Source organism: Chanodichthys erythropterus, chromosome 16 (genome assembly GCF_024489055.1).
Source record: "Chanodichthys erythropterus isolate Z2021 chromosome 16, ASM2448905v1, whole genome shotgun sequence".
Classification (NCBI taxonomy): Eukaryota; Metazoa; Chordata; class Actinopteri; order Cypriniformes; family Xenocyprididae; genus Chanodichthys; species Chanodichthys erythropterus.
This window is the reverse complement of record NC_090236.1, coordinates 14,849,731-14,877,500: the sequence shown is the minus strand read 5'-3', so window position 1 is coordinate 14,877,500 and position 27,770 is coordinate 14,849,731. Positions and strand designations below refer to the sequence as shown.

Sequence of the window (27,770 nt, the reverse complement as noted above, 5' to 3'; positions counted from 1 at the left end):
CCTTCCGGTGTCTTTCAGAGGACCTGCTGCCCTTCGGCTTCCCCAGCATCGACATGGGCCCGCAGCTGAAGGTGGTGGAGAGAACCAGAACCGCCACCATGCTGTGCGCCGCCAGCGGGATCCCCGATCCCGAGATCTCCTGGTTCAAGGACTTCCTCCCCGTGGAGCCGGCGCTCAGCCAAGGGCGAATCAAGCAGCTGCGATCAGGTACGGCAGGAGATCGGAGAGCTTCATCAGGATGAATCTCTGTGCTTTAGCCTGTGAACCGTCACATCCTCCATTCTGAGCACAGATCTGAACTCAAAACAGACCTACACTCTTAGAAAAAAGGTTCAGTTGAGTCTACACAGAACTTTGGGGTTCTTGACTCAATTTTAAAGAATTCAACATTAAACGGTTGCATAATACTTTCATGTTTAACAGTTGTTTTTTCTACTGATAAAGTATGTTTACAAGACCTTCTATATAGAGCCTGTTCCTCTAAGAGTGTAAGGTTAAAGAAACACAGATTATTGCAGAACTGAAAGCATCTAAAAACATGAAAGTGTCAAAATGTTATAGAAGTTTAATTATACCGTAAAGCTAATATAATTTTACCAAATAATTTGCTATAAAAGCAAAGCTATATGTCATAAGATGTGATCCAAATTTAAAGTTGAATTTTAAGCTCATGGTCTGAAGCGCACGGCGCAGGTCAGAATAAAGTTTTGCTAGTTTAACGATGGAAAACATGGTTGATGCGCCCGGCGCATTGTCTAAAAGGGTTGTCCCTATTCTCTTAATGAGTCATGGGTGTGTTTGGGCATATAAACCAATCAGAGTCTCATCTCCCATTCCCTTTAAAAGCCAGTTTGCGCTCGCGCCATGGCGGATTCGCTATTTCCAAGGCGGAATTTGCAAGTAGAAAGACTGAATGCTTCTCCAGAGAGGAATCCTTTTATTTTTAATATTTAATAATGTGTGCGTCCCTGTGTGTGTAATAAGTGGTGTACGTGCGTTGTGCACTCGCCTATATGCGTATATTACTAACTCGCCCTGTAAATAACCAAAAAAATATTGCGGCATTGCGACATTTAAATGGCGCAGTCGTTTTCAGGTCCTCAAAATAGCAACACACCAACACACCTCGTTTTCTGACCGGCGCACCCATGGGCGAACAGATGGCCGCGAATGCATTCGCTATTTGAACAACATGATGCAGGATGTGAAAATGATAACTGCGTCGGGTTGAAACTAGCAAAAAGCACTTGCGTCGCGCCACATTGCACCGGGTGTATGATTGGACCCTCGAGTCACTAAAAGGGTTTAAAATACCGTATCCAATGTAACGAAACGCCCAATTTCAGTACAGAGAATGTTGAGTGTTTAAGCGTTCAAATTAATGATGATTTCTGAAATATGCAACAGTGCGCGAGCGAGACACTTCGAGCTAACAGGTTAAACTGCTGAAGAATGTCAAGGCGGTGATTGTGGAGATACAGCCTCTCGTATGAAGGGCCGCATTTCAGACCGACTCTAATAATAATGATGTCGGGACTCTTCAGCGCGTCGACTGAATGAAGTGAGTGATTACGGCGCTGCCAAGATTAGCAGGTACCGGCGGACAGAGGTCTCCTCTCTATTACGCTGACGAGCTGGTGTTTGGATAGGCGGTAATTTCTGAAATGACCACTTACTTCAAGACTTTAACCACAGCTGGGAGCTCAAAGCGTTTGATTTGATGGCTTTGACTGTAAATCGCATGTGGAATCTGAAATATATGACAGAAATTACAGTCAAAGGCTTTTGTTTCTGTCGACATGCGTGTGATTTTTATAGACACGTTCAGGGTGAATACTGTTACGACCGATGCCATAAACAAGACATTTTAGTTCCCCAGAGAACCTTTCACTGACTATTTATTCATTTTTTATTAGTGTGAAGAACATTTTAATAATATAAACAACATTTTCTAGATTCCATGGATGCTGAAGTTTCTTCATGGAACCATCAATGGCAATCATGGACCTTTATTTTTAAGAGTGTATAACAATATTCAACTATTTATGACACACATCTCTCTGGAATACTAGGTTGTGATTGGTCATTCAAAGATCTGTGCATAATGATCTTATAAGCAGTCGTTTATTTCCTCCACGTTGATCCTTTACTTCATCTCCATATGTTTATTTATTTGGTAAGTAATCGTGGAATAAGCGGGATCATGTACAGGGTTTATTTTGTCTTGACTGTACATTATCTCTCGCTTATACACGCACATGTGTATATATACATAAATCTAATCCATGTGATTAATGTATATGATATGTGATTATATATAATACTCTATATATAATCAGCTTGATCTGTGATTGGATCATTTCTGTTGCATAAAGTGCATTTGAGCTGCTGTCACTCAAAGCTTTCGTTGTGTTTCTTCTCATTGTGTGTTCGGTGTGTTTTTCTCAGGAGTCTTTGGTGAGTATCTGTTTATTCTAGACCAACCAAACTCCTCCTCAGTCCTGCGGTTTGATGACATTCGTTGGCGCTCAACTCATGTCATCCTCCGATAAACATGCCCCTCGTCCCCTGATCCTCCTAACGAACGTGACCTCGTTTCCCGCACCTGTTCCCTAATGAGAGGTGAAGCCGTGCTCACCTGATCAGACGGATCATAATCAGTCAAGAAAAGATTCACGCGCACGAGTCATTTGCTCTGCAGATTCACGAGTCTTTTGATTGGAGCTTCATCTCGCAGTTCTTATTAAAGGGATAGTCCGCCTAAAAAAGATCATTCTGTCACTTAATTTGTTCTGCAGAACATGAAAAAAGACATTTTGAAGAATGTGGTAACAAAATGTTCCTGAAACTGTTTCTTCAAAAACATTCTTCAAAATGTCTTAGTTGGCAGATATTTGTTCTTGTTTTAAGCACAAACTCATTTTTCCAGTCTTAATATCTTCAGTCATTTCTCTTCTCCAGTAAATGTATCTTGATTTAAGAGTGTTTAGATATTTGTGCTGGAAAACAAGACAGAAACACTGAGGAAGAACATAATTTTGTTCAGTTAAGAGCACAGATGTAACCAAAAGATTGGCCTCCATCATCCACGCTCGTCTCCATCTGCCCTGATCTCCGTTTGTCCCTGGCTCCGTGTTCCCATGATGCTCTGCGGTGCTTCTGTGGTGTCTGCATATGTTCTTCTGCTCCTCATTTCTCCTGGGTTCTCCCTGTTTCTCCTGCACTGATTTTATTCACATTCAGTGACATTTCTGTTTGCAGCAGCAGAAACCCGTTGAAGAGAACATGTGAAGATTTTGGACTGAGAATCAAAGATCTGTCTGTGTGTGTGTGTGTGTGTGTGTGTGTGTGTGTGTGTGTGTGTGTGTGTGTGTGTGTGTGTGTGTGTGTGTGTGTGTGTGAGTGTGTGAGTGTGTGTGTGTGTGCGTGTGAGTGAGTGTGTGTGTGTGTGTGTGTGCGTGCGTGCGTGCGTGTGTGTGTGTGTGTGTGTGTGTGTGTGTGTGTGTGTGTGTGTGTGTGTGTGTGTGTGAGTGTGTGAGTGTGTGTGTGTGTGCGTGTGAGTGAGTGTGTGTGTGTGTGTGTGTGCGTGTGTGAGTGTGAGTGTGTGTGTGAGTGTGTGTGTGTGTGTGTGTGTGTGAGTCTCATCACAGCACAAGAACACTCATTATTAAACCCTTTATTGCAGGTGTTTGCTGCTGTGTGTCTGTATGGTGGCCTTTAGAAGCGCAGCGCTGAAGTGTGAAGGTCACGGTGTCCTTCACACACTGTTTTTTGAGGGCAGAACTGAATCCTGACCAGACTCTGTGGGTGTTGATTGAGCCGCAGTGATTCGCGGTTCTGCCCACAGTCCCATTTACATGACAAAACAGCGAGTGAATCGCTCCGAACGCTGAGTCAGTCTCTGCCGCACGAGATGCCAGAAAACACCGGCCTCCATCTTCTGCGTCGTGACTGTGTGTGTTTCACTGTTCACGTTAGAGGCACTCGTGTTCATCACAAGCTTCAATCTGATTGGCTGTGTGCATGTTTATATCCGTCCACATCAGTTCTGGTTATTAGTTGCGGACTGACCGACACTGAGTGAGTCTTTCACTGGGCATCATCTGAGCCCCTGAGCCGCGTGTAGAAGCAGAATGAACTGTGATTGGTCGTTTCAGCTGTTATTCAGACTAACTGGGCTACTGTAACTTTATGTAGAGCTGTTTACAGTTAAATTGAGTTTGTTTCCTAATTGAGGAATTTTACAACAATTAACACTATTATTTTCCTGCTTTGTGTTTAGTTAATCAGTGCCGCAACATTTTTAGCGCTGTCGGTTCCGCAAATATTTCTGAAAAGTCTTTAAGTGTTATAATCCATGATCGAAACCAACCAGCTGTGAGAATTACAACATTACAAACTTTGATTTGATGCAAATCAAGACCAACATCAATAACTTAATGGCTTTAATGAGTGAAAGAACTACAAGCCGAATTACAGAAAAGTTGGAACGTTTTTTAAATTTGAATAAAATTAAACTAAAAGACTTTCAAATGACATGAGCCAATATTTTATTCACAATAGAATTATAACATAACGAATGTTTAAACTGATAAATTTTACAATTTTATCCACTAAATGAGCTCATTTCAAATTTGATGCCTGCAGCAGGTCTCAGAATAGTTGGGACGGGGACATGTTTACCATGGTGGAGCATCTCCTCTTCTTTTCAAAACAGTGTGAAGACGTCTGGGCATCGAGGTTTGGAGTTTCCGGAGTTTTGGTGTTGGATTTTGGTCCCATTCTTGCCTGATATAGGTTTCCAGCTGCTGAAGAGTTCGTGGTCGTCTTTGACATATTTTTCTCCATAGGTGAAAGATCTGGACTGCAGTCAGGTCAATTCAGACAATGTCCTGCTGAAATACACAAGGCCTTCCCTGGAGGGGAGCATATGTTGCTCTAAAACCTTTATATACCTTTCAGCATTTATAGTGCCTCCAAAACATGCAAGCTGCCCATACCGTATGCACTTATGCATCTCCATACCATCAGAGATGCTGGCTTTTGAACTGAACGCTGATAACACTCCTCTTTAGCCCGAAGGACACGGCGTCCGTGATTTCCAACAAGATTGTCAAATTTGGACTCGTCTGACCATAGAACTGTGAAGCAGTCCATTTTAAATGAGCTTTGGCCCACAGGACACGACGGCGCTTCTGGACCATGTTCACATATGGCTTGCTTTGTGCATGATAGAGCTTTAGTTGGCATCTGCAGATGGCACGGCGGATTGTGTTTACAGACAGTGGTTTAGTTGGCATCTGCAGATGGCACGGCGGATTGTGTTTACAGACAGTGGTTTAGTTGGCATCTGCAGATGGCACGGCGGATTGTGTTTACAGACAGTGGTTTAGTTGGCATCTGCAGATGGCACGGCGGATTGTGTTTACAGACAGTGGTTTAGTTGGCATCTGCAGATGGCACGGCGGATTGTGTTTACAGACAGTGGTTTAGTTGGCATCTGCAGATGGCACGGCGGATTGTGTTTACAGACAGTGGTTTAGTTGGCATCTGCAGATGGCACGGCGGATTGTGTTTACAGACAGTGGTTTAGTTGGCATCTGCAGATGGCACGGCGGATTGTGTTTACAGACAGTGGTTTAGTTGGCATCTGCAGATGGCACGGCAGATTGTGTTTACAGACAGTGGTTTAGTTGGCATCTGCAGATGGCACGGCGGATTGTGTTTACAGACAGTGGTTTAGTTGGCATCTGCAGATGGCACGGCGGATTGTGTTTACAGACAGTGGTTTAGTTGGCATCTGCAGATGGCACGGCGGATTGTGTTTACAGACAGTGGTTTAGTTGGCATCTGCAGATGGCACGGCGGATTGTGTTTACAGACAGTGGTTTAGTTGGCATCTGCAGATGGCACGGCGGATTGTGTTTACAGACAGTGGTTTAGTTGGCATCTGCAGATGGCACGGCGGATTGTGTTTACAGACAGTGGTTTAGTTGGCATCTGCAGATGGCATGGCGGATTGTGTTTATCGACAGTGTTTTGTGGAAGTATTCCTGGACCCATTTAGTGATGTCATTGACACAATCAGTGTCGTCTGAGGGCCCGAAGACCACGGGCATCCAATAAAGGTCTTCGGCCTGGAGATTTCTCCAGTTTCTCTGAATCTTTTGATGATGTTATGCACTGTAGATGATGAGATTTGCAAAGCCTTTGCAATTTGACGTTGAGGGACATTGTTTTTAAAGTATTCCACAATCTTTTTATGCACTCTTTCACAGCTCTGCCCATCTTTACTTCTGAGAGACTCTGCCTCTCTAAGACATCCTTTTATAGCTGATCATGTTACAGACCTGATATCAATTAACTTAATTAGTAGCTAGATGCTCTCGCAGCTAAATCTTTTCAAAATTCCTTGTTTTTTCAGCCATTTGTTGCCCCCGTGCCAACTTTTTTGAGACCTGTAGCAGGCATCACATTTGAAATGAGCTCATTTAGTGGATAAAAGTGTAAAATTTCTGGGGATGTACAATGCCATGAAGGATGGCCAATGACAAACAATGGAGAAATATAAAACTATTTAAAGTTGTTGATCATACAATATATTTTAAGTTTATTGCAAAACATGCATACATTTACTAATTTTTAAGTATTTTGAGAGTGTAACCAGGCTGGCTCAATTACGTCATTCGCAGTGCTTCATGGGAGTGGGCGGAGCTAAAGAGCTTTTTTTAGCATGATTTACTCGCTGTGACTCTCTGGTTGGTGGAATTCTCTGCACAGCATCATGGGTAATGTAGTTTTTCACCACAAATTCTTTTTAACCACAATTATTTTAAAAATAAGTCAAAAAAAAGAACAGTTGGTTTCAACAAAAGCATAAACCATCGATTAACGACCGCAGTAATAATCAATAATCAATCCCCCGATGGAGAAAATGAATGAGTTTTACTTTTGTTTTGACTGTTGTTTTATAAGCGCTGTTTGAGTTCATGTCAGTCAGAGGTTGATGCGTTTGTGTGACGTGTAGAACAAGAGGAAGGTTTCTGAACCATCATGAGAATATTAATGCTGTGTCTGTTCTCTCTCCTCTTTCCCTTACTTCTCATTTTCTCCTCTTTCTTGTGTCTGTCTCCCTGTCTCTCTATCGGTCACTCTGTCTGATTGACCTGTCTGTCTCTTCTCTCTCCTCCTCTTTCCCTTACTTCTTGTTTTCTCCTCCATCTTGTGTCTGTCTGATTGACCTGTCTCTCTCTGTCTCTCTCTCTCTCTCTCTGTCTGTCTCTCTGTGCAGGTGCGCTGCAGATCGAGCGCAGTGAGGAGACGGATCAGGGGAAGTACGAGTGCGTGGCGTCTAACTCTCAGGGCGTGCGCTACTCGTCCCCTGCTAACTTATACGTGAGAGGTATGAAACACAGTAGGTACTCCGTAGGTAATACACTTTCATTCACATGTCAGCGCAGACAGCTTCTTTAATTTACCCAGCAGCCTCTGCAGCACTTCTGAACGACCACACGTACGAACAGTACGTCACATTATTGTTCTGTGTCGGCCGCGTCTGCGCAACAAAAATACGCTCTAACAATGTTTTGCTAATGTTAGTTTATTTTGGTTAACTTGTGTACTGAAATAACTAAAACTAAAAAAAAATTATAAAAACTATACAGATAAATAAAAAAACAACAAAAATACATCAAAATTGCTAAAACTTTAAAATTAAAATTAAAATAAAAACTAATTCAAAATATTTCTGTGATATTAAAATAACGCTGAAAACTTTATTTCTGAATGTTCAAAATGTCCAGTTTTAAAAATGTTTTTTCTTGGTTATATGAACGTTACGGGAACATTCCAATGTACCATTCTTCAAACATTATGGGAACGTTACTTTATTGTTCTCTGAATGTTCCGAAACAAAGAGTAACATTTAAAAAACGTTAGAAGAACATCCAAGTAAAATGTTCCAGGAATAAAAGCTCCATGAACGAGGAGTGAATAACGTTTTGAGAACATTATGAAAGACCAGATAACGTTGAGAGAACCTTGCCAGAACGTTCCCTGTCAGCTTGTGTTTTATCTCACGATCTGAACTTTGATATTAATTCTGCTCATGAATAATTCGTCTGATCCATTGAACACCCAACTTTATTAACTCAAGTGCCTCCCGACGGGGTTCGTTCACGATTCTCGGCTAATCGAAGCATTAAAAAAGCTAATTGATTTGAAATGAATTGGGTTTACAGGCATGTAATTGTTTCTGTAAACTCAATTAGTGATATTTGCCGTAGGGCTGAAGCGCTCACGGCCTAGTGGTCCGGAAAGAGCCGCCGCAGTTTTAATAGAGAATAAAAGAAGGTAAATGAGTCGGGATGAGTAACGAGCGGTTCGGCCCACCTCAGCGCCAGCCGTCAATCACGCGCTCGATGGACACGCCCACGTTATCAAGTGCTGCACGACGCCTCTACTAATACTGCAAACGTTTGTGTGCTTGTTAGTTGTTTTCCTCATTTTTTGGTTGTTTGTTTGTATGTTGTGAATTACTAATCAGAACTAATTTGACTGCTCACTAAACTCATGATGCACAACTAAAATATGCAGTCCAGGTCTTTGCAGTGTGTCTGTGTGTTTCAGTTTCTTTCTTTATGAAGTGAGTTTCTCAGAGTAGAGCAAGGCCAAGCCACGATATCTCTAATATTTGGCACTGTATATGAATAATTCTGCCACACAAACACACTCTGAGCTGAATGAATGAGCTGAGACTGTGGCAGATCACCATGGTTGCAGTGGCCTTTTTACTCTCTCTGTGTGTTTCCCTGGTTTTCTCTCTGCTTTCCATCTCAAACCCCCTTACACCCTCAGAGCTGCGAGAAGGTTGGTGTGTTTTCTGTTTATTTGCTCTCTTTTCTTTTGTTTGGCATTTAAAGACAGAGAAATAAATGTCAGTCAAGCAGTAAACAGTGTTCAAGATGGCAGTAAACACTAGTCTAATGTAGATGAGGGTCATGTCAGTCTCGTGTGTTGCATTGTGGGATCTTGTTTGCAAACCTTCCGCTCGGAAGGCCCTCTCTCTGTCTCTCTGCACGCGTTGCCATGGAAACCCAGCAATTGGAAATTACTGAGCGTCTGCATGAGGACGGTTGCATGCCTGAACGGCGCAGCGTTGTGATTGGCTGTCGTGTCTCCTGTGCTCTGTGCAGTAATCGCTCGTGTGCGTCTGTCTGTCTGTCTGTCTGTCTGTGTACCTGCTCGCTCCTGTCTTTGCATCCATCTGCATGTGTGTGTGTGCGGCGCTCGCTCCAGTGACGGACGTGCTTTCCTCAGAGAATCAGCTCCGATCGATCGCTCCAAAGCAGCACTTTTATCGTAGCGCTGATTTGGCTGCTCCTCATCAATAGCTGTCAGTCAAACGTCACATGATCAGAACGTTTCTGTGCACTTCAGTCACTCTTGTGTTAGATTGATGAACGTCAACACAAGAGTCATTGATTATAAAACTGACTTCATACATTCACTGAAACCCGCGGCTGATTCAAACACACTGATCTTCATCTGATGATTGAGATCCATCAGATCATTTCTGGGCCGCTATTGATAGTGGAAAAACCAAAGCAATTGGTGTATTTTTGTGCATCAGTGTCATATTGATCTGGATTGAATTGGAAACTCACTAAACACTAATTTTGTGTTGATCAGTTCATGTTGGTTGTTTTGCCACCGCTCAGTTATGACTAATATCTGTTGTAAAACTACAGCAAAAAAACTCTGTTCTTCCTCAGTGTTTCTGTCTCGTTTTCCAGCACAAATATCTAAACATTCTTAAATCAAGATACATTTACTGGAGAAGTGAAATGACTGAAGATATTAAGTAAAAAAAAAAATTTTTTTTTTTTAAATTTAAAATTCAAAGAGAAAACAAAGAGATTATTTTTCTGACTCTGTTGGCAGATATTTGTTCTTTTTTTTAACACATTTTGATAATTGTTTTTACTTAATATCTTCAGTCATTTCTCTTCTCCAGTAAATGTATCTTGATTTAAGAATGTTTAGATATTTGTGCTGGAAAACGAGACAGAAACACTGAGGAAGAACAGAGTTTTTGCAGTGTAGAGCTGACGTCGTCACTGAAATGATACTTGGGTAAAGTTGGTTTTATATTCGCACATTCGGACTTCTGATAAATTCTGACTTTCCAATAAATGTGCAATAAATTAATGTTCATTAATGCGACATGATATTGACAACCAACGATTGTCAACTTACAACATTTTTCACAGTCGATCAAAATAGGCAAGTATTGTTTTAATGGCATATTTACTTGTGAATGTCCAATGCAGTGTGATTAACAAGGCTATTGAATACGGATGTCCGAATGTGCGAATATAAATCCAACTTTACCCAAGTTGAAATGATTTGGCTCATGTATATTAATTATGTGATGTTCACCCAGAAGTCTTTGCTGAACATTCATAAACAAACGCATTTAAGTCTTATATTATGTGGCGTCAAGCAAAACGAAACCGTCTAAGTATAATGATAATTTCCCATAAGGAGAGAAACGTTGGAAGCAGCCGTTCACAGCGTGACGGGATCAGAATCAGAATCCTGATCACCTGTGCTCTCGTAACCAATCCCGCACCAGAGTTTATAAGGCTTCATAAAGCCAGCGTGATGTCAGAGTTGTTCACGGTCTCTTTGTTTTGTCTGTCTTTGTCATTTTCTCTCGCTGCTTGCGCATGAGCTGCATGAAGTCTCGTCTGTTTTAACACAATGTTTTAGGTTTTTTTAGGAAAAGTCTGTTTGTCATCAGAGAGTGGCCTATTTTCATTCTGTCACCGTGATGAAGCGTTCGCTCCGTTTCCGCTCCTGGAAAACTGTTGAAAGTCAAATCAACTGTGGGAAAGATCGTGAGTGACACGCGGCGGCGGCGCTCATGACAGCCTTCTCTGGAGGAGGAGAAGAAAGACACAGACACATCCTCTGCGTCTCACAGATGTGATTCAGAGACTAAATCTGAACCGTCGCATTCGAGCCTCCGTGTTTAATTGACACATGAGCAATTACAGGATGATGTCATTTCGTCCCGCCGATGTTTTTATGCGGCGTCTGCTTATGTGTGCGCAGGACTGTAAGTCGATCCGCCGTGCCTCCGCTTCTCCTTTCAGCGAGAGGAAAGATTGCGTTTGAGATAATTCATTGTAATGGGCCCGACTAACAACGGCAAATCCAATTCAGCGGTCCCTATTGTTGCATAGATCAAATGTGCTGTTACCACCCAAGGTTATTGTTCCCGTCCCGCTGGAAGCCCAAGCTTTTAAGAGCCGCAAAGTGATTTCCTCACAATAGACGCTCGTAGAAGGTCATTTGAATTCAAATATTCACCCGTTTCAATCTGAACCGGTTCAGCACTGATCTGACCGCTTCAGTCATAACCAGGAAATAGCAGGATTTTTCCTCATCAGTAACCCATAGATTTCTTCCTCAGTGTTTCTGTCTTGTTTTCCAGCACAAATATGTAAACGTTTTTAAAATCAGGATACATTAAATATCTGCCAATGGAGTCATTTTGACACATTTTTGGCTAAATATCTTCAGTCATTTCTCTTCTCCAGTCTTGATTTAAGAATATTTGTGCTGGAAAACCAGACAGAAACACTGAGGAAGAACTCGTACTGAATCCAGCTGTCTTTGTGCATGATGCACCTGTGTTTTTATTTGCACGTTACTGCTGTTGCATGCCGACAGTCGCATGAACGCATGAACTAACCCGCATTAACCTCTGATTAACTGTGTAGATTTTAAATGTAGTGTGTCCAATTCTGGGTGTCTTTGGTCAATGCTTGAATTCACTTTTACATTTGCATTTTATTGTAGATAAACATTTTAATCTGCCAATAAAAACTGATCTTATCTCTGTCAGAGTTTGATGAAAGAGAAGAGCTGATCCGATGCAGTTGTAGTTTTATTCAGGTGGATTTTTTCCTCTTTGCTGAAGTCGTAGATTTTAGAACTTGATCCCGTGTGTTGAATCCCCGTAAGCCCCGGCATCCGAGAGCTTTGTTCAGACTTACGGATCTCCTTTAGTCATCTCTAAAGCAGAAGAAACAAGAACCTGGGCTTCAGATGTTTGAGTTTCTCACTTCTGTTGATGTGAATTTAACGCCTCGCTGAATCACAGCTCTTGATTGAACTGCTGCCCTCCTTTAATCGTTATTTCATTGTTCTATTAAATGCAACTCAACATTTTTCTCGGATCAGTCTCGTGCTGAAGGCCAATAATGAGATTTATTAGTGCTCTTTGTTAAATGGATTGTTCAGCCAGAAATGATCATTCTGTCATCATTTACTCACCCTCATGTTGTTCAAACACTTTCCTCTGTGGAAAACTAAATAATATCTTGTTATGACAGATTGATCATTTTTGGGTGGACTGTCTCTGCATAGCAACACTCTACAACACATTCAACACCCCAGCTTCTGCATAGCAACACCCTAGCAACCACTCAGTACACCATATAGTGTCACCATGGCAACCATCCAAGGTGATGGTGAGTTGTGCATGTTCACAGACATCAGCGTTTGCAGATTCAGTATCTCCGGTTTCCGAGTGTTTCCTGTTGCCCTGGTTCTTTGTTTCTGTCCATCTCTCTCTCTCTCTCTCTCTCTCTCTCTCTCTCTGTCTGCAGGGTTGAGCTTCACGGCTCTTTGATTCACTGTATGTTTTTAATCTGGCGATGACCTGCTGATTTCACGACACCTCTAAGAATTCAGAAAGCTGTAGTTCTTAGTGGGTCTCTCTTTCTTTTATCTCTCTAACACATTCTCTCTCTCTCTCTCTCTCTCTCTCTCTCTCTCCTGCATTTCATCTCTGTTTCTGGATGCGGGTTGGCAGCGCTCCACAGTAACTGAGTGGATTAGCATAACTTCCATCGTTTCTCACATTTGCTTGCTGTCTCTTTTATTTATTTATTTCCTCAGTCAGATGTAGATCTTCCAGGAGTAAATGCAGTATTTCCCTCCGGAACAACAGTTTCTGCTGCAGAAGAATCTGATTTGTCCTAGAATGTAGCGCCACACTCACACACACACACACACACACACACATATTAGATCAGTGTGTCTCCACTGGCGGGTTGCAGGTCTGACAAATAAACACAATGCTGAATGCAAATAACACAATTCATATAACAATATATAAGGGTTAGAATAGTAAACTTCAGTCTGTGTCCTGAAGCAAAGCCAGTTGAGAAGCACTGGACTAGATTCAGTCAGTCTGACTGTATTGCCTATTTAGTGCAGCACACGTCAGACGCTAATTACCATATTGACTTGAAATGTTTCACCCTGTTAAGTTCACGTGTGCTGAACATTTGCTGTATGTGTTGGCCGTGGTGTTCTGGTGATCTCCCTTTAAGCGTTGGTTTGCGGCGCGTTCAGGCATGCAAGCGCTGCGGTCAGGCTCTCTCGGTCACGCCTTCCCCTTTGATACGCTGGTGGATGAAACCAGCCTGAATCGAACACCTGCCTTCCAGCGCCGGTCTATAAAGTCGATATATCTGCAGCTATTGATCTCAGAGCTTGAAAAGGCTTCATTGGGTCCCTGAAGGCAGCAGTGTCTCATTTTGGTTTCTAAAGGCTTATGGGACACCGAGGGGGCTCGGACGGGAAGTAAAGCTCATTCCAACAGAGCGGGTTTTAATAAATATTCATCATTGCAGTTTCTCTGCCTGAGAACAGAGGAGCCTCGGCAGAAGCGTCTGTGTTTAACGTTGCTCTTCTCGGTTGGGTGTTTCATCCTCGCTGAAATTTCTGTGACCTGAGAGACATGCCTGTAGAAATGGGCACGTTAGTCAGTTTGTAAGAAAACATGGCTCTGACCTTTAGCTTGAATTCAGATTCTCCAGCTCCTGAACACATTATTATTCCGTTCCATCTGCTAGTCAGCGCTTATATTTAGCAACTTGTCCTTTTAGCTGTAATGATGTATTGCCAGCTTGAATATGAAGCTCTCATCAGAACGTCCATTTGCTGTCATTGTTACCTCGTTGTCCTCTGTTTCCTTCTCTTTGTGCTCCAGTGCGCCGCGTTCCCCCTCGCTTCACCATCCTTCCCACCAGTCACGAGATCATGCCGGGCGGGAGCGTGAACATCACCTGCGTCGCCGTCGGCTCTCCGATGCCCTACGTGAAGTGGATGCTCAATTCGGAGGACCTGACGCCGGAGGACGAGATGCCCGTGGGACGTAACGTTCTAGAGCTGAACGGCGTGCGAGAGTCGGCCAACTACACCTGCGTCGCCATGAGCAGCTTGGGAATCATTGAGGCCGTGGCGCAAGTTATTGTTAAGTGTAAGGAAAGAGTTTTTCTTATCAATAATCATGATTTTTTTATGATGCATACAGAGTGGGAGAAAAATTGGACAAAGTGGAATTAATAATGAAAAGGAAATAGAAAAATTGAAAGTGGAGTACTAAAATGTGCAAACGTAGATAAAATAGGAAGGTATTCAGTGCCGCAGGTGGAAAGGATTGATCAGTCAAATCCAGTTACAGAATGTGAACGTAATGATGGTCTTCCAGATTTTAGAGAATGATGTTGGAAAGAATTTCTAATTTTGCCCTGTCGAATGAAGTTAGGAATGGTTCTTAACATGTGTGGACACAAAGTGAGCTTTTGTTATTCACATTTGCAAATCTTCCCCAAAAGTAAATAGAAAGAGTATCATGAGTTTCCAGACTTTCTGTACGCACTGGAAAAATCTTCAGATATCTTTGCATTGAGATTCAAATCTATTTATATTAATGTAGATGTAGTCTGAGAATCTCCTGAGGAGAGACCAACCTTTGAGCAATGCAGTTGTCCTCTCTCTCTCTCTCTCTCTCTCTCTCTCTGCAGCTTTACCCAGAGCTCCTGGTACCCCCATCGTCACGGAGACGACCCCCACCAGCGTCACCATCACCTGGGACTCTGGTAACCCTGACCCCGTTTCCTATTACATCATCCAGTACCGCGCCAAATCCCCAGACAGCAAGTACGAGACGGTGGACTCCATCACCACCACCCGCTACAGCATCGGTGGCCTCTACCCCAACACTGAGTACGAGATCCGCGTTTCCGCCGTCAACACCATCGGCCAGGGTCCGTCCAGCAACAAGGTGGAAGCTCGAACCGGAGAGCAAGCCCCCGCCAGCCCGCCGCGGAACATCCAGGCGCGCATCATATCCCAGAACGCAGTGATGGTGCGCTGGGACGAGCCGGAGGAGCCCAACGGTTTGATCAAGGGCTATCGAGTGTATTACACCATGGATCCTTCGCAGCCGATGAGCAACTGGCAGATCCACAACGTTCAGGACAGCATGATTACGACCATCCACAGCCTCGTGCCGTCCGAGACGTACACCATTCGCGTGCTGGCGTTCACATCTGTGGGAGATGGACCCTTCTCTGATCCCGTTCACGTCAAAGTGAGACCTGGAGGTGAGTTGTAGAGAAACATGCGATTGAGTCATAGAAAATCTACTGTTGCAGATTGAAGATCACATTTTTTTTTGCATGCAAAAAGTAGTGTGCCGATGTTCTGTATAAAGCATCGCTCACACAGAAGCCGCTTTCCATCCTAGTAGTTTTCTGTTGGAATTCGTTTGGCACTGGATTTCGCAGAGCACCAGTAAATGTGATCTCACCGTAACACGATCCTGTGAAATCAATCATAGTACCGGCAGAACATTTCTGCACTGTTCCTTTAGTGTCGCTCCATTATCAGGTCCCTTATTACCGAACAGGTTTCTGATGTGTTTCTGATCTGTGTTTTAGTTCCTGGGCAGCCGGGGAAGTTCCAGGTTGGTAAAGTGACCGACACCAGCGTGGAGTTGACCTGGGAACCTGCGTACTCCAAAGAGCCCGTGAAAGCCTACGAACTCATCTACAAATCTCCAGATCTCGGCGTTCAGGTGAGAACATTCTCCACTCGAGGACTACAAATCGTGACATTTGAGGAGTATTGGCATCAACTTCAGAAATGATAATGGATTAATGGTGATGCTTTCAAAGGCACTGTGTTGAAAGCGTCTTTGATCTTTCTAACAAACAGGAGAAGAGGAATTTTGAGCCCAGGACATCATATGTGGTGGAGGGTCTGCGCGCCAACACCGAATACACCTTCTCTCTGGCTGCCGTTTCCAACAAAGGCATCGGAGCGTTCACCAACGAGATCAACCAACGCACGGCGCAAGCAAGTATGTGTGAGACCCTCAGTCCACCTCACTGTCCTTAAAAATACTCCGTCCTATCTGACTGAGAACCAGTCGATGATTGAGGTGTTGTGCGCACATGAAGCACATTTTACCTGACGAGACGTTTCTTACAGTGTATGACGCAGTAACAGCTCTCTGCACCAACGCTTGCTCTGTTTCTCCACCCACATCAGACCTGTGACTCTAGAACAGTGCTAGACCTTGATGGTTCCTATAGGCTCTTGGTCCAGATGGGAAGTGGCAGGGCTGGTGCAGAGGATGAATCTCCCCGATTGGATGTTTAATCTGTGGTTTCTTTACTCAGTTGCACTTTCAGAGAGGAAGCTGAAGCGCAACAAACTAGTTGCATCATGGCTGCCAGTGCTGTGGGGGGAATTCAATAAGAGTGAACGTCACGTGCTCACAGTGTCGTTGGTTTGCACACGCTTTATTTGATCAGATAATGGCGCAAACAAGCACTTTACTGGTCACTCCAGCACTGATCCAGAAACTGCTTCTCTCATCTGCTGCCGTGATCAGAAGTAAATGTTCACAAACAGCAAATTCTGTTCACCACCTGCTTACCAAATAGTGCTGATGTTTATGAAGCTATAATTTACACAGTCATGAGGCGTGTTTGTGCTGAACAGAATGACATTTAAATACTCCTGTGCAGATACACCTGGTTAAATTGGATCGGTGGTTAGTGGAAAGGATGTTTTTAGGCACAAAAGTGGCACAACCGGTTGAATTCCTCCCCAATTCTGTTTATTCATCCTTCCCTCCCTCCCTCCCTCCATCCGTCCGTCCTTCCATCGCTGTCATTGAGAAATGCATTGGTGTGTGTGATGTGTATGTCCACGAGTATTTCCAGGAGATTATTGAAAAACAAGCAAAAGCCAAAGCCACCACCAGACTGGATGGGATTTGTGTTTTTAATTACCTCTTTCTTCTCTTCCTCCTTCAGTTCAGTGTCTTTTCAGCTCAAGACCCAAATGAAGTGATAGTAACTGTTGTGTCTGTGTTGATGATGAAGTGTTCTTCTTACATGTCAAGCAGTTCAGAGCTCTTCAGTAACGCTGTTAAAGCTGGTGTTTTCCAGGATGGTTAACGGTAAGTGAGGATGACCAAACCACAGCCGCAGTCTGAGCACATCGACAACCGTAAGACTCTTGTCGTTATTCCACTAAACCTTCTTGTTGGCAGGATCTGTGGAAAGAACTGTCTCATTATTTATTTCATAATTCACCTGATGCAACGGTATGAGTATAAGTTGCTCTATAGGTTGTTTGCAATCACGTGGTTCTGGTGACGCGCGAAATACCGGTGGAGGACAAGCAGTGAAAATTAGAATGTAAGAGATGGAGAAAAGTCCTTTCTGTGCTGGTTTAGAAAGGTATAAACAGAAAATTAGAACATATGCTGGACGTGATCTTTATGTTATGAAGATGAGCAACTTTTCCTCTGAATTGAAAGTCTTTCCTGCCATCGAGGAGGCAGATATAGAGAATGTGAAGCTGCTGTCACGCCGCGTTCAGTTCTAGTCTGGGTTTGTTTATATCGCACTGCCTTTCTGCTAGTGAAGTTAGGGCAGTATTTTTGATTTTCTGCCGCGATTGTGAAAAATGTCGCCATTGTAGGTCATTTATGCTGAATCGAGAATTGCAACAGGAGCTCACATCATCGTTCAAAGAAAAAACTGGATGGTGTGATACAATTGTTGCCTTTTATACGTGTAAAAACACACTGAGGGAAAGTTGAGGAGGTGACGGGAAGACGCCGTACATCAAATCTAATAATGTCACTGAATGATGGTTTCCAGGCTGTTTCTATGTATTTTCTTGGGTGTTGTGAGCAGTCGTTAGTGTGTTTTCAGCTGTTTTCTGATCAGCAGCACACTCTCCTCAGCACACGCGTATGTGCAGTGTATGTTATACAGCGTTGGGATGTTACTGTAATGTCAGTGTGTCTGTAGTGCTGAAGGTCCGAGTGTCTCGATCATCATCTCGAGCGTCCAGCACAAACACACATGAGTCCAATTATCCGCTCGCACTTCCTCTAACATCAGCGCAGATAACGGTTTTTGAAAGCAACTACGCATCTGCAGTTCATTTTTACATGTCATATTCTATAAAGCTAATTAAATTATTTAAGGTCAGTTTAATTATTGTGTTACACGGGTGTGCGTGTGTGAGATCAGAGACTGGTCACAGGGTCGTGGAACCGAGAACCTTATCGCTTTGATTGATTTTGAGAACGTCTCGGATCCCTTGTTACTTTAATAACTCTCTCCGCTCTCGTTGTGCCGTTCAGCTGGAAAGGTTTTAGTCAATTACACTGACGGAGACCAAAGCCGCGCATTAACCGCAGTATTAATGACAGATAATACCCACAATTCTATACGCTCATATTCAACAGAGACTTCAGCTCAGAAAAATGCTTAAGGCGACTGTGTGTGTGAGAGTGTGTGTGTGTGTGTGTGTGTGTGTGTGTGTGTGTGTGTGTGTGTGTGTGTGATGGTCAGAAGGTCCGTGTGCCGTACGCAGCAGCAGGTATGTACTCTACAACATCAGCTTCTCTTCATGCATTTTCTAAACTGATTGCTTATTTTTTGGTTCCAGTTTGTTTTGTTCCCATCAGATCTTCATCCAGTCGAGCTGAATCTCCTCATGTCTAGTGATTCTCAGACAGGTTTCCTTTGCTTTAGCACTCACATCACTCAAGTATAAACATCAGAATGACTGAGCTGGTTGAACATTCACCAGATGATTTGTGGCGTTAGAGGGTTATTGAAACCAAACTGTAACTGTCGTCAAGCAGACTGACATTTATTAATTTAGCAGATGCTTGTATCCAAATGAGGAACATCACAAACAGAGACAGTGTACATGATCACAATGACGTTTGTTGGGTGATCAGACAGTCGAGGTGAGGAAAGGAGGAGGACGGATGCTTTTATACCTGAACAGCAGAAGAACTAATAACGATGAGAGGACGTAAAGACTCTGATCTCATGTTCACATTCACAGTCTGTCAGTAAAAATATGAATTATCCTTATATACACTCTTGGCATCGAGTGTGTCTTTTATAACAGTTTGTTCTATTCTTTCAGACCGCTCTGTAACCCGCCGTAGACACAGAGCTTCTCCTGCAGAACCCTCCTCAGATTTCTAATTAAAGATCATTTGTCTCGTATGTGCAGAAGGAAACTCCTCATAAACTCCTAAATAACCCGGTGGGATTCAGTCGGACTGTCTGTCACCATCTGGTCAGGAATTCTGATCCTGGACCGATGCGTCGCTCCATCCATCAAGCCTTGTTTCCATGGCAACAGCACTGCTATCCGTTACACGCTCGGCGGTGCTTTAATTAGGTTGTCTGTTCTGGTCAATATGTTGATCAGATGGTTGTTCGGTGACCGATTCTGACAGACAGACGGTTTATTCCTCCATCACTGCATCAACACATCCTTCATTTCATTTTGCCTCTTTTTTCCTTTGTTTGCATCATTTATCTTTTAAGTTGAATGTAACTTGAGCTTCATAATTAGTTTTATTGATCTGTTTTCATCTAAACTATTTTTGTAGCCTCATCCTCTACGTTCGTCTTTATGTTGTATTGATTTATTTTTGCCTTATTTCTGTTGCTTCATCCTCCTCCACGTTCCTCAATTATCTTTCCTTTCTGTGTTTTATTTTCAACTCTTTTCCGCTCCTCCTCCTCCACTCTTCCTGTCAGAGCCCACGTCTCCTCCGCGCGAGGTCCGCTGCTCCGCCGCCGGCTCCACCTCGCTGTCGGTAAGTTGGGCTCCGGCCCCGGAGGAGCAGCAGAACGCGGCGCCGCTCGGATACGAGGTGCGTTATCAGGTCAGCGGCGATGACCCCGGCGGGTTTGACTCACCGCAGACGCTGCGTCTGGAGCCGGATGCGGGACAGACGCTCCTGAAGGGCCTGCGGCGCTGGAGCTCGTACCGCGTCACGGTGGCGGCGCTGACGGAGCAGGGCGACGGACCCCAGAGCCAAGCTGTAGAATGCAGAACTGATGAAGATGGTAAAATCTCACCTCCACATGAAGTCAAGTCAGCGCTTTTTACAGTACAGCTACAAAGCAGCTTCACAGTAATAAACAAGAAAATAACAGAATCAATGATGCAAACTTCATCAGATATGAGAAATTCTACAGTAAAGCAGCTCTAAAAAGACAATAGAGTCATTATTTAGATCAATTCAGTTCAGTTCGTCAGTTATGAAACAATAATTTCAGCTATAAATGAGGTTCTTCAGTGGTTCAGCATTAGATCCCTCTTCTAATCAAGAACATTTAGGTCTGTTTAGGTTCTTCAGGCGGTTCTTTGTAGATGAATAAAGTTCTTGATATTTCATTAGAAGTTCTTCAGATCAGTGTTTTGGCATGAAATCAGACTAGATAATAATCATCATTATTGACTTTGTAATTATGAAGGAAGAGTAATATAATTAATATAATTAATTAGGGCTGTCAATAGATAATTCTGATTAATTGCATACTTATTGTGAAATTAAGATTATATCATTTATCTTGTTTAATGTGTTTATTTTGTCATAATTTGCTATATCCAGCAGAGTAAACCATCAGATATTGAAGGGTGATTCCCACAAAACTGTATTTTCTGCAAGCTTTTTTCAATGTAAATTTAGATGTCTTTCCAAAAAGGAATCAGCGCACTTACTGTACGATTCCTGTACTTTACCTTGATTACACTTTGCATCCATCAAAACCTTACTAGCGAGACGCTGATTTGCTTTATCCAGCCGAGAAAAGTCGTTTTTTTTTTTAATGTAATTTGATCAAACAAGAACAAATATCTGCCAGTGGAGTCAGAAAAATAAATTTTTCCTTTGAATTTTTCTGACTGCATTGGCCGATATTTGTTCTTGTTTTAAGCACAAACTCACTTAATTTTCATTCATTTATCAGAAAACAAGACTTAATATCTTTAGTCATTTTCTTGTATCTTGATTTAAGAATGTCTGTACTGGAAAAGTACACAAAAGTACTAAATAGGAAAATGTTATAATAATACTATAATAATAGTAGTAGTAATATTGTTTTAGATGACTCTGTGTGTGTGTGTGTGTGTGTGTGTGTGTGTGTGTGTGTGTGTGTGTGTGTGTGTGTGTGTGTGTGTGTGTGTGTAGTGCCCGGAGCTCCGCCCCGTCAGGTGGACGTCCAGACCCTCAACAGCACCTCTGTTAAAGTGTTGTGGCGCTCTGTGTTGCCGGGGCAACGGAACGGGCAGATCCGTGGATACCAGGTTCACTTTGCACGTATGGAGAACGGGGAGTCGCAAGGCCTGCCACGCATCAAAGACATGATGCTGGACGATGCCCAGGTGAGGTCGCGACCCCCACACCCTGAGACTGACCTTATTTGGAAAAATAAGGTGGATTGTGTGTTATTGATGGAGTAGTGTGTGTTATTGATGGAGTAGTGTGTTATTGATGGAGTAGTGTGTGTTATTGATGGAGTAGTGTGTGTTATTGATGGAGTAGTGTGTGTTATTGATGGAGTAGTGTGTGTTATTGATGGAGTAGTGTGCGTTATTGATGGATTAGTGTGTGTTATTGATGGAGTAGTGTGTTATTGATGGAGTAGTGTGTGTTATTGATGGAGTAGTGTGTGTTATTGATGGAGTAGTGTGTGTTATTGATGGAGTAGTGTGTGTTATTGATGGAGTAGTGTGTGTTATTGATGGAGTAGTGTGTGTTATTGATGGAGTAGTGTGTGTTATTGATGGAGTAGTGTGTGTTATTGATGGAGTAGTGTGCGTTATTGATGGATTAGTGTGTGTTATTGATGGAGTAGTGTGTTATTGATGGAGTAGTGTGTGTTATTGATGGAGTAGTGTGTGTTATTGATGGAGTAGTGTGTGTTATTGATGGAGTAGTGTGTGTTATTGATGGAGTAGTGTGTGTTATTGATGGAGTAGTGTGTGTTATTGATGGAGTAGTGTGTGTTATTGATGGAGTAGTGTGTGTTATTGATGGAGTAGTGTGCGTTATTGATGGAGTAGTGTGCGTTATTGATGGATTAGTGTGTGTTATTGATGGAGTAGTGTGTTATTGATGGAGTAGTGTGTGTTATTGATGGAGTAGTGTGTGTTATTGATGGAGTAGTGTGTTATTGATGGAGTAGTGTGTGTTATTGATGGAGTAGTGTGTTATTGATGGAGTAGTGTGTGTTATTGATGGAGTAGTGTGTTATTGATAGAGTAGTGTGTGTTATTGATGGAGTAGTGTGTGTTATTGATGGAGTAGTGTGCGTTATTGATGGAGTAGTGTGCGTTATTGATGGAGTAGTGTGTGTTATTGATGGAGTAGTGTGTGTTATTGATGGAGTAGTGTGTTATTGATGGAGTAGTGTGTGTTATTGATGGAGTAGTGTGTTATTGATGGAGTAGTGTGTTATTGATGGAGTAGTGTGTGTTATTGATGGAGTAGTGTGTGTTATTGATGGAGTAGTGTGTGTTATTGATGGAGTAGTGTGTGTTATTGATGGAGTAGTGTGCGTTATTGATGGAGTAGTGTGTGTTATTGATGGAGTAGTGTGTGTTATTGATGGAGTAGTGTGTTATTGATGGAGTAGTGTGTGTTATTGATGGAGTAGTGTGTTATTGATGGAGTAGTGTGTGTTATTGATGGAGTAGTGTGTTATTGATGGAGTAGTGTGTGTTATTGATGGAGTAGTGTGTTATTGATGGAGTAGTGTGTGTTATTGATGGAGTAGTGTGTTATTGATGGAGTAGTGTGTGTTATTGATGGAGTAGTGTGTTATTGATGGAGTAGTGTGTTATTGATGGAGTAGTGTGCGTTATTGATGGAGTAGTGTGTGTTATTGATGGAGTAGTGTGTGTTATTGATGGAGTAGTGTGTTATTGATGGAGTAGTGTGTGTTATTGATGGAGTAGTGTGTTATTGATGGAGTAGTGTGTGTTATTGATGGAGTAGTGTGTTATTGATGGAGTAGTGTGTGTTATTGATGGAGTAGTGTGCGTTATTGATGGAGTAGTGTGCGTTATTGATGGAGTAGTGTGTGTTATTGATGGAGTAGTGTGTGTTATTGATGGAGTAGTGTGAGTTATTGATGGAGTAGTGTGCGTTATTGATGGAGTAGTGTGCGTTATTGATGGAGTAGTGTGTGTTATTGATGGAGTAGTGCGTTATTGATGGAGTAGTGTGCGTTATTGATGGAGTAGTGTGTGTTATTGATGGAGTAGTGTGTGTTATTGATGGAGTAGTGTGTGTTATTGATGGAGTAGTGTGTGTTATTGATGGAGTAGTGTGCGTTATTGATGGAGTAGTGTGTGTTATTGATGGAGTAGTGTGTGTTATTGATGGAGTAGTGTGTTATTGATGGAGTAGTGTGTGTTATTGATGGAGTAGTGTGTGTTATTGATGGAGTAGTGTGTTATTGATGGAGTAGTGTGTGTTATTGATGGAGTAGTGTGTGTTATTGATGGAGTAGTGTGTGTTATTGATGGAGTAGTGTGCGTTATTGATGGAGTAGTGTGTGTTATTGATGGAGTAGTGTGTTATTGATGGAGTAGTGTGTGTTATTGATGGAGTAGTGTGCGTTATTGATGGAGTAGTGTGCGTTATTGATGGAGTAGTGTGTGTTATTGATGGAGTAGTGTGTGTTATTGATGGAGTAGTGTGTGTTATTGATGGAGTAGTGTGTGTTATTGATGGAGTAGTGTGTGTTATTGATGGAGTAGTGTGTTATTGATGGAGTAGTGTGTGTTATTGATGGAGTAGTGTGTGTTATTGATGGAGTAGTGTGTGTTATTGATGGAGTAGTGTGTTATTGATGGAGTAGTGTGCGTTATTGATGGAGTAGTGTGTGTTATTGATGGAGTAGTGTGTGTTATTGATGGAGTAGTGTGTTATTGATGGAGTAGTGTGTGTTATTGATGGAGTAGTGTGTGTTATTGATGGAGTAGTGTGTGTTATTGATGGAGTAGTGTGTTATTGATGGAGTAGTGTGTGTTATTGATGGAGTAGTGTGTTATTGATGGAGTAGTGTGTGTTATTGATGGAGTAGTGTGTTATTGATGGAGTAGTGTGTGTTATTGATGGAGTAGTGTGTTATTGATGGAGTAGTGTGTTATTGATGGAGTAGTGTGCGTTATTGATGGAGTAGTGTGTGTTATTGATGGAGTAGTGTGTGTTATTGATGGAGTAGTGTGTTATTGATGGAGTAGTGTGTGTTATTGATGGAGTAGTGTGTTATTGATGGAGTAGTGTGTGTTATTGATGGAGTAGTGTGTTATTGATGGAGTAGTGTGTGTTATTGATGGAGTAGTGTGTTATTGATGGAGTAGTGTGTGTTATTGATGGAGTAGTGTGTGTTATTGATGGAGTAGTGTGCGTTATTGATGGAGTAGTGTGTGTTATTGATGGAGTAGTGTGTGTTATTGATGGAGTAGTGTGAGTTATTGATGGAGTAGTGTGAGTTATTGATGGAGTAGTGTGCGTTATTGATGGAGTAGTGTGCGTTATTGATGGAGTAGTGTGTGTTATTGATGGAGTAGTGTGTTATTCATGGAGTAGTGTGTTATTGATGGAGTAGTGTGTGTTATTGATGGAGTAGTGTGTTATTGATGGAGTAGTGTGTGTTATTGATGGAGTAGTGTGTGTTATTGATGGAGTAGTGTGCGTTATTGATGGAGTAGTGTGTGTTATTGATGGAGTAGTGTGTGTTATTGATGGAGTAGTGTGAGTTATTGATGGAGTAGTGTGCGTTATTGATGGAGTAGTGTGCGTTATTGATGGAGTAGTGTGTGTTATTGATGGAGTAGTGCGTTATTGATGGAGTAGTGTGCGTTATTGATGGAGTAGTGTGTGTTATTGATGGAGTAGTGTGTGTTATTGATGGAGTAGTGTGTGTTATTGATGGAGTAGTGTGCGTTATTGATGGAGTAGTGTGTTATTGATGGAGTAGTTTGTTATTGAAGGAGTAGTGTGTGTTATTGATGGAGTAGTGTGTGTTATTGATGGAGTAGTGTGCGTTATTGATGGAGTAGTGTGTTATTGATGGAGTAGTGTGTAGTGTGTGTTATTGATGGAGTAGTGTGTGTTATTGATGGAGTAGTGTGCGTTATTGATGGAGTAGTGTGTGTTATTGATGGAGTAGTGTGTGTTATTGATGGAGTAGTGTGCGTTATTGATGGAGTAGTGTGTGTTATTGATGGAGTAGCGTGTGTTATTGATGGAGTAGTGTGTGTTATTGATGGAGTAGCGTGTGTTATTGATGGAGTAGTGTGTGTTATTGATGGAGTAGTGTGCGTTATTGATGGAGTAGTGTGTTATTGATGGAGTAGTGTGTTATTGATGGAGTAGTGTGTGTTATTGATGGAGTAGTGTGTGTTATTGATGGAGTAGTGTGTGTTATTGATGGAGTAGTGTGTGTTATTGATGGAGTAGTGTGTTATTGATGGAGTAGTGTGTGTTATTGATGGAGTAGTGTGTTATTGATGGAGTAGTGTGTGTTATTGATGGAGTAGTGTGTGTTATTGATGGAGTAGTGTGTGTTATTGATGGAGTAGTGTGTGTTATTGATGGAGTAGTGTGCGTTATTGATGGAGTAGTGTGTGTTATTGATGGAGTAGTGTGTGTTATTGATGGAGTAGTGTGTGTTATTGATGGAGTAGTGTGTGTTATTGATGGAGTAGTGTGTGTTATTGATGGAGTAGTGTGTGTTATTGATGGAGTAGTGTGTTATTGATGGAGTAGTGTGTGTTATTGATGGAGTAGTGTGTGTTATTGATGGAGTAGTGTGTGTTATTGATGGAGTAGTGTGTGTTATTGATGGAGTAGTGTGTGTTATTGATGGAGTAGTGTGTGTTATTGATGGAGTAGTGTGTGTTATTGATGGAGTAGTGTGTGTTATTGATGGAGTAGTGTGTTATTGATGGAGTAGTGTGTGTTATTGATGGAGTAGTGTGTGTTATTGATGGAGTAGTGTGTGTTATTGATGGAGTAGTGTGTTATTGATGGAGTAGTGTGTGTTATTGATGGAGTAGTGTGTGTTATTGATGGAGTAGTGTGTGTTATTGATGGAGTAGTGTGTGTTATTGATGGAGTAGTGTGTGTTATTGATGGAGTAGTGTGTTATTGATGGAGTAGTGTGCGTTATTGATGGAGTAGTGTGTGTTATTGATGGAGTAGTGTGTGTTATTGATGGAGTAGTGTGTGTTATTGATGGAGTAGTGTGTGTTATTGATGGAGTAGTGTGTGTTATTGATGGAGTAGTGTGTGTTATTGATGGAGTAGTGTGTGTTATTGATGGAGTAGTGTGTGTTATTGATGGAGTAGTGTGTTATTGATGGAGTAGTGTGCGTTATTGATGGAGTAGTGTGTGTTATTGATTTAGTTGTGTGCGTTATTGTTGTAGTAGTGTGTGTTATTGATGGAGTAGTGTGTGTTATTGATGGAGTAGTGTGTGTTATTGATGGAGTAGTGTGTGTTATTGATGGAGTAGTGTGTGTTATTGATGGAGTAGTGTGTGTTATTGATGGAGTAGTGTGTGTTATTGATGGAGTAGTGTGCGTTATTGATGGAGTAGTGTGTGTTATTGATGGAGTAGTGTGTGTTATTGATGGAGTAGTGTGTGTTATTGATGGAGTAGTGTGTGTTATTGATGGAGTAGTGTGTGTTATTGATGGAGTAGTGTGCGTTATTGATGGAGTAGTGTGTTATTGATGGAGTAGTGTGTGTTATTGATGGAGTAGTGTGTGTTATTGATGGAGTAGTGTGTGTTATTGATGGAGTAGTGTGTTATTGATGGAGTAGTGTGTGTTATTGATGGAGTAGTGTGTGTTATTGATGGAGTAGTGTGTGTTATTGATGGAGTAGTGTGTGTTATTGATGGAGTAGTGTGTTATTGATGGAGTAGTGTGTGTTATTGATGGAGTAGTGTGTTATTGATGGAGTAGTGTGTGTTATTGATGGAGTAGTGTGTGTTATTGATGGAGTAGTGTGTGTTATTGATGGAGTAGTGTGTGTTATTGATGGAGTAGTGTGTTATTGATGGAGTAGTGTGTGTTATTGATGGAGTAGTGTGTTATTGATGGAGTAGTGTGCGTTATTGATGGAGTAGTGTGTGTTATTGATGGAGTAGTGTGTGTTATTGATGGAGTAGTGTGTGTTATTGATGGAGTAGTGTGTGTTATTGATGGAGTAGTGTGTGTTATTGATGGAGTAGTGTGTTATTGATGGAGTAGTGTGCGTTATTGATGGAGTAGTGTGTTATTGATGGAGTAGTGTGTGTTATTGATGGAGTAGTGTGTGTTATTGATGGAGTAGTGTGTGTTATTGATGGAGTAGTGTGTGTTATTGATGGAGTAGTGTGCGTTATTGATGGAGTAGTGTGTGTTATTGATGGAGTAGTGTGCGTTATTGATGGAGTAGTGTGTTATTGATGGAGTAGTGTGTGTTATTGATGGAGTAGTGTGTGTTATTGATGGAGTAGTGTGTGTTATTGATGGAGTAGTGTGTGTTATTGATG

At 42.0% G+C, this 27,770-nt stretch overlaps 1 protein-coding gene across 12 annotated transcripts in view; it reads left to right on the top strand.

Moving 5' to 3' along the window:
- The window catches only part of ptprsb (protein tyrosine phosphatase receptor type Sb), an 80,959-nt gene that overhangs the window by 30,535 nt on the left and 22,654 nt on the right, over positions 1 to 27,770 (top strand). For 8 of the 12 annotated variants that reach the window (XM_067362665.1, XM_067362664.1, XM_067362663.1 and 5 more), the window contains 6 exons: positions 19 to 207; positions 7,292 to 7,414; positions 14,072 to 14,341; positions 14,889 to 15,470; positions 15,807 to 15,943; positions 16,084 to 16,228. In XM_067362665.1, coding sequence (XP_067218766.1) covers positions 19 to 207; positions 7,292 to 7,414; positions 14,072 to 14,341; positions 14,889 to 15,470; positions 15,807 to 15,943; positions 16,084 to 16,228 — 1,446 coding nt within the window. Of the gene's footprint in view, positions 1 to 18; positions 208 to 7,291; positions 7,415 to 14,071; positions 14,342 to 14,888; positions 15,471 to 15,806; positions 15,944 to 16,083; positions 16,229 to 19,964; positions 20,277 to 21,403; positions 21,598 to 27,770 lie in introns of all 12 variants that reach the window. The other 4 variants (XM_067362672.1, XM_067362673.1, XM_067362667.1 and 1 more) reach the window with 2 other exon arrangements.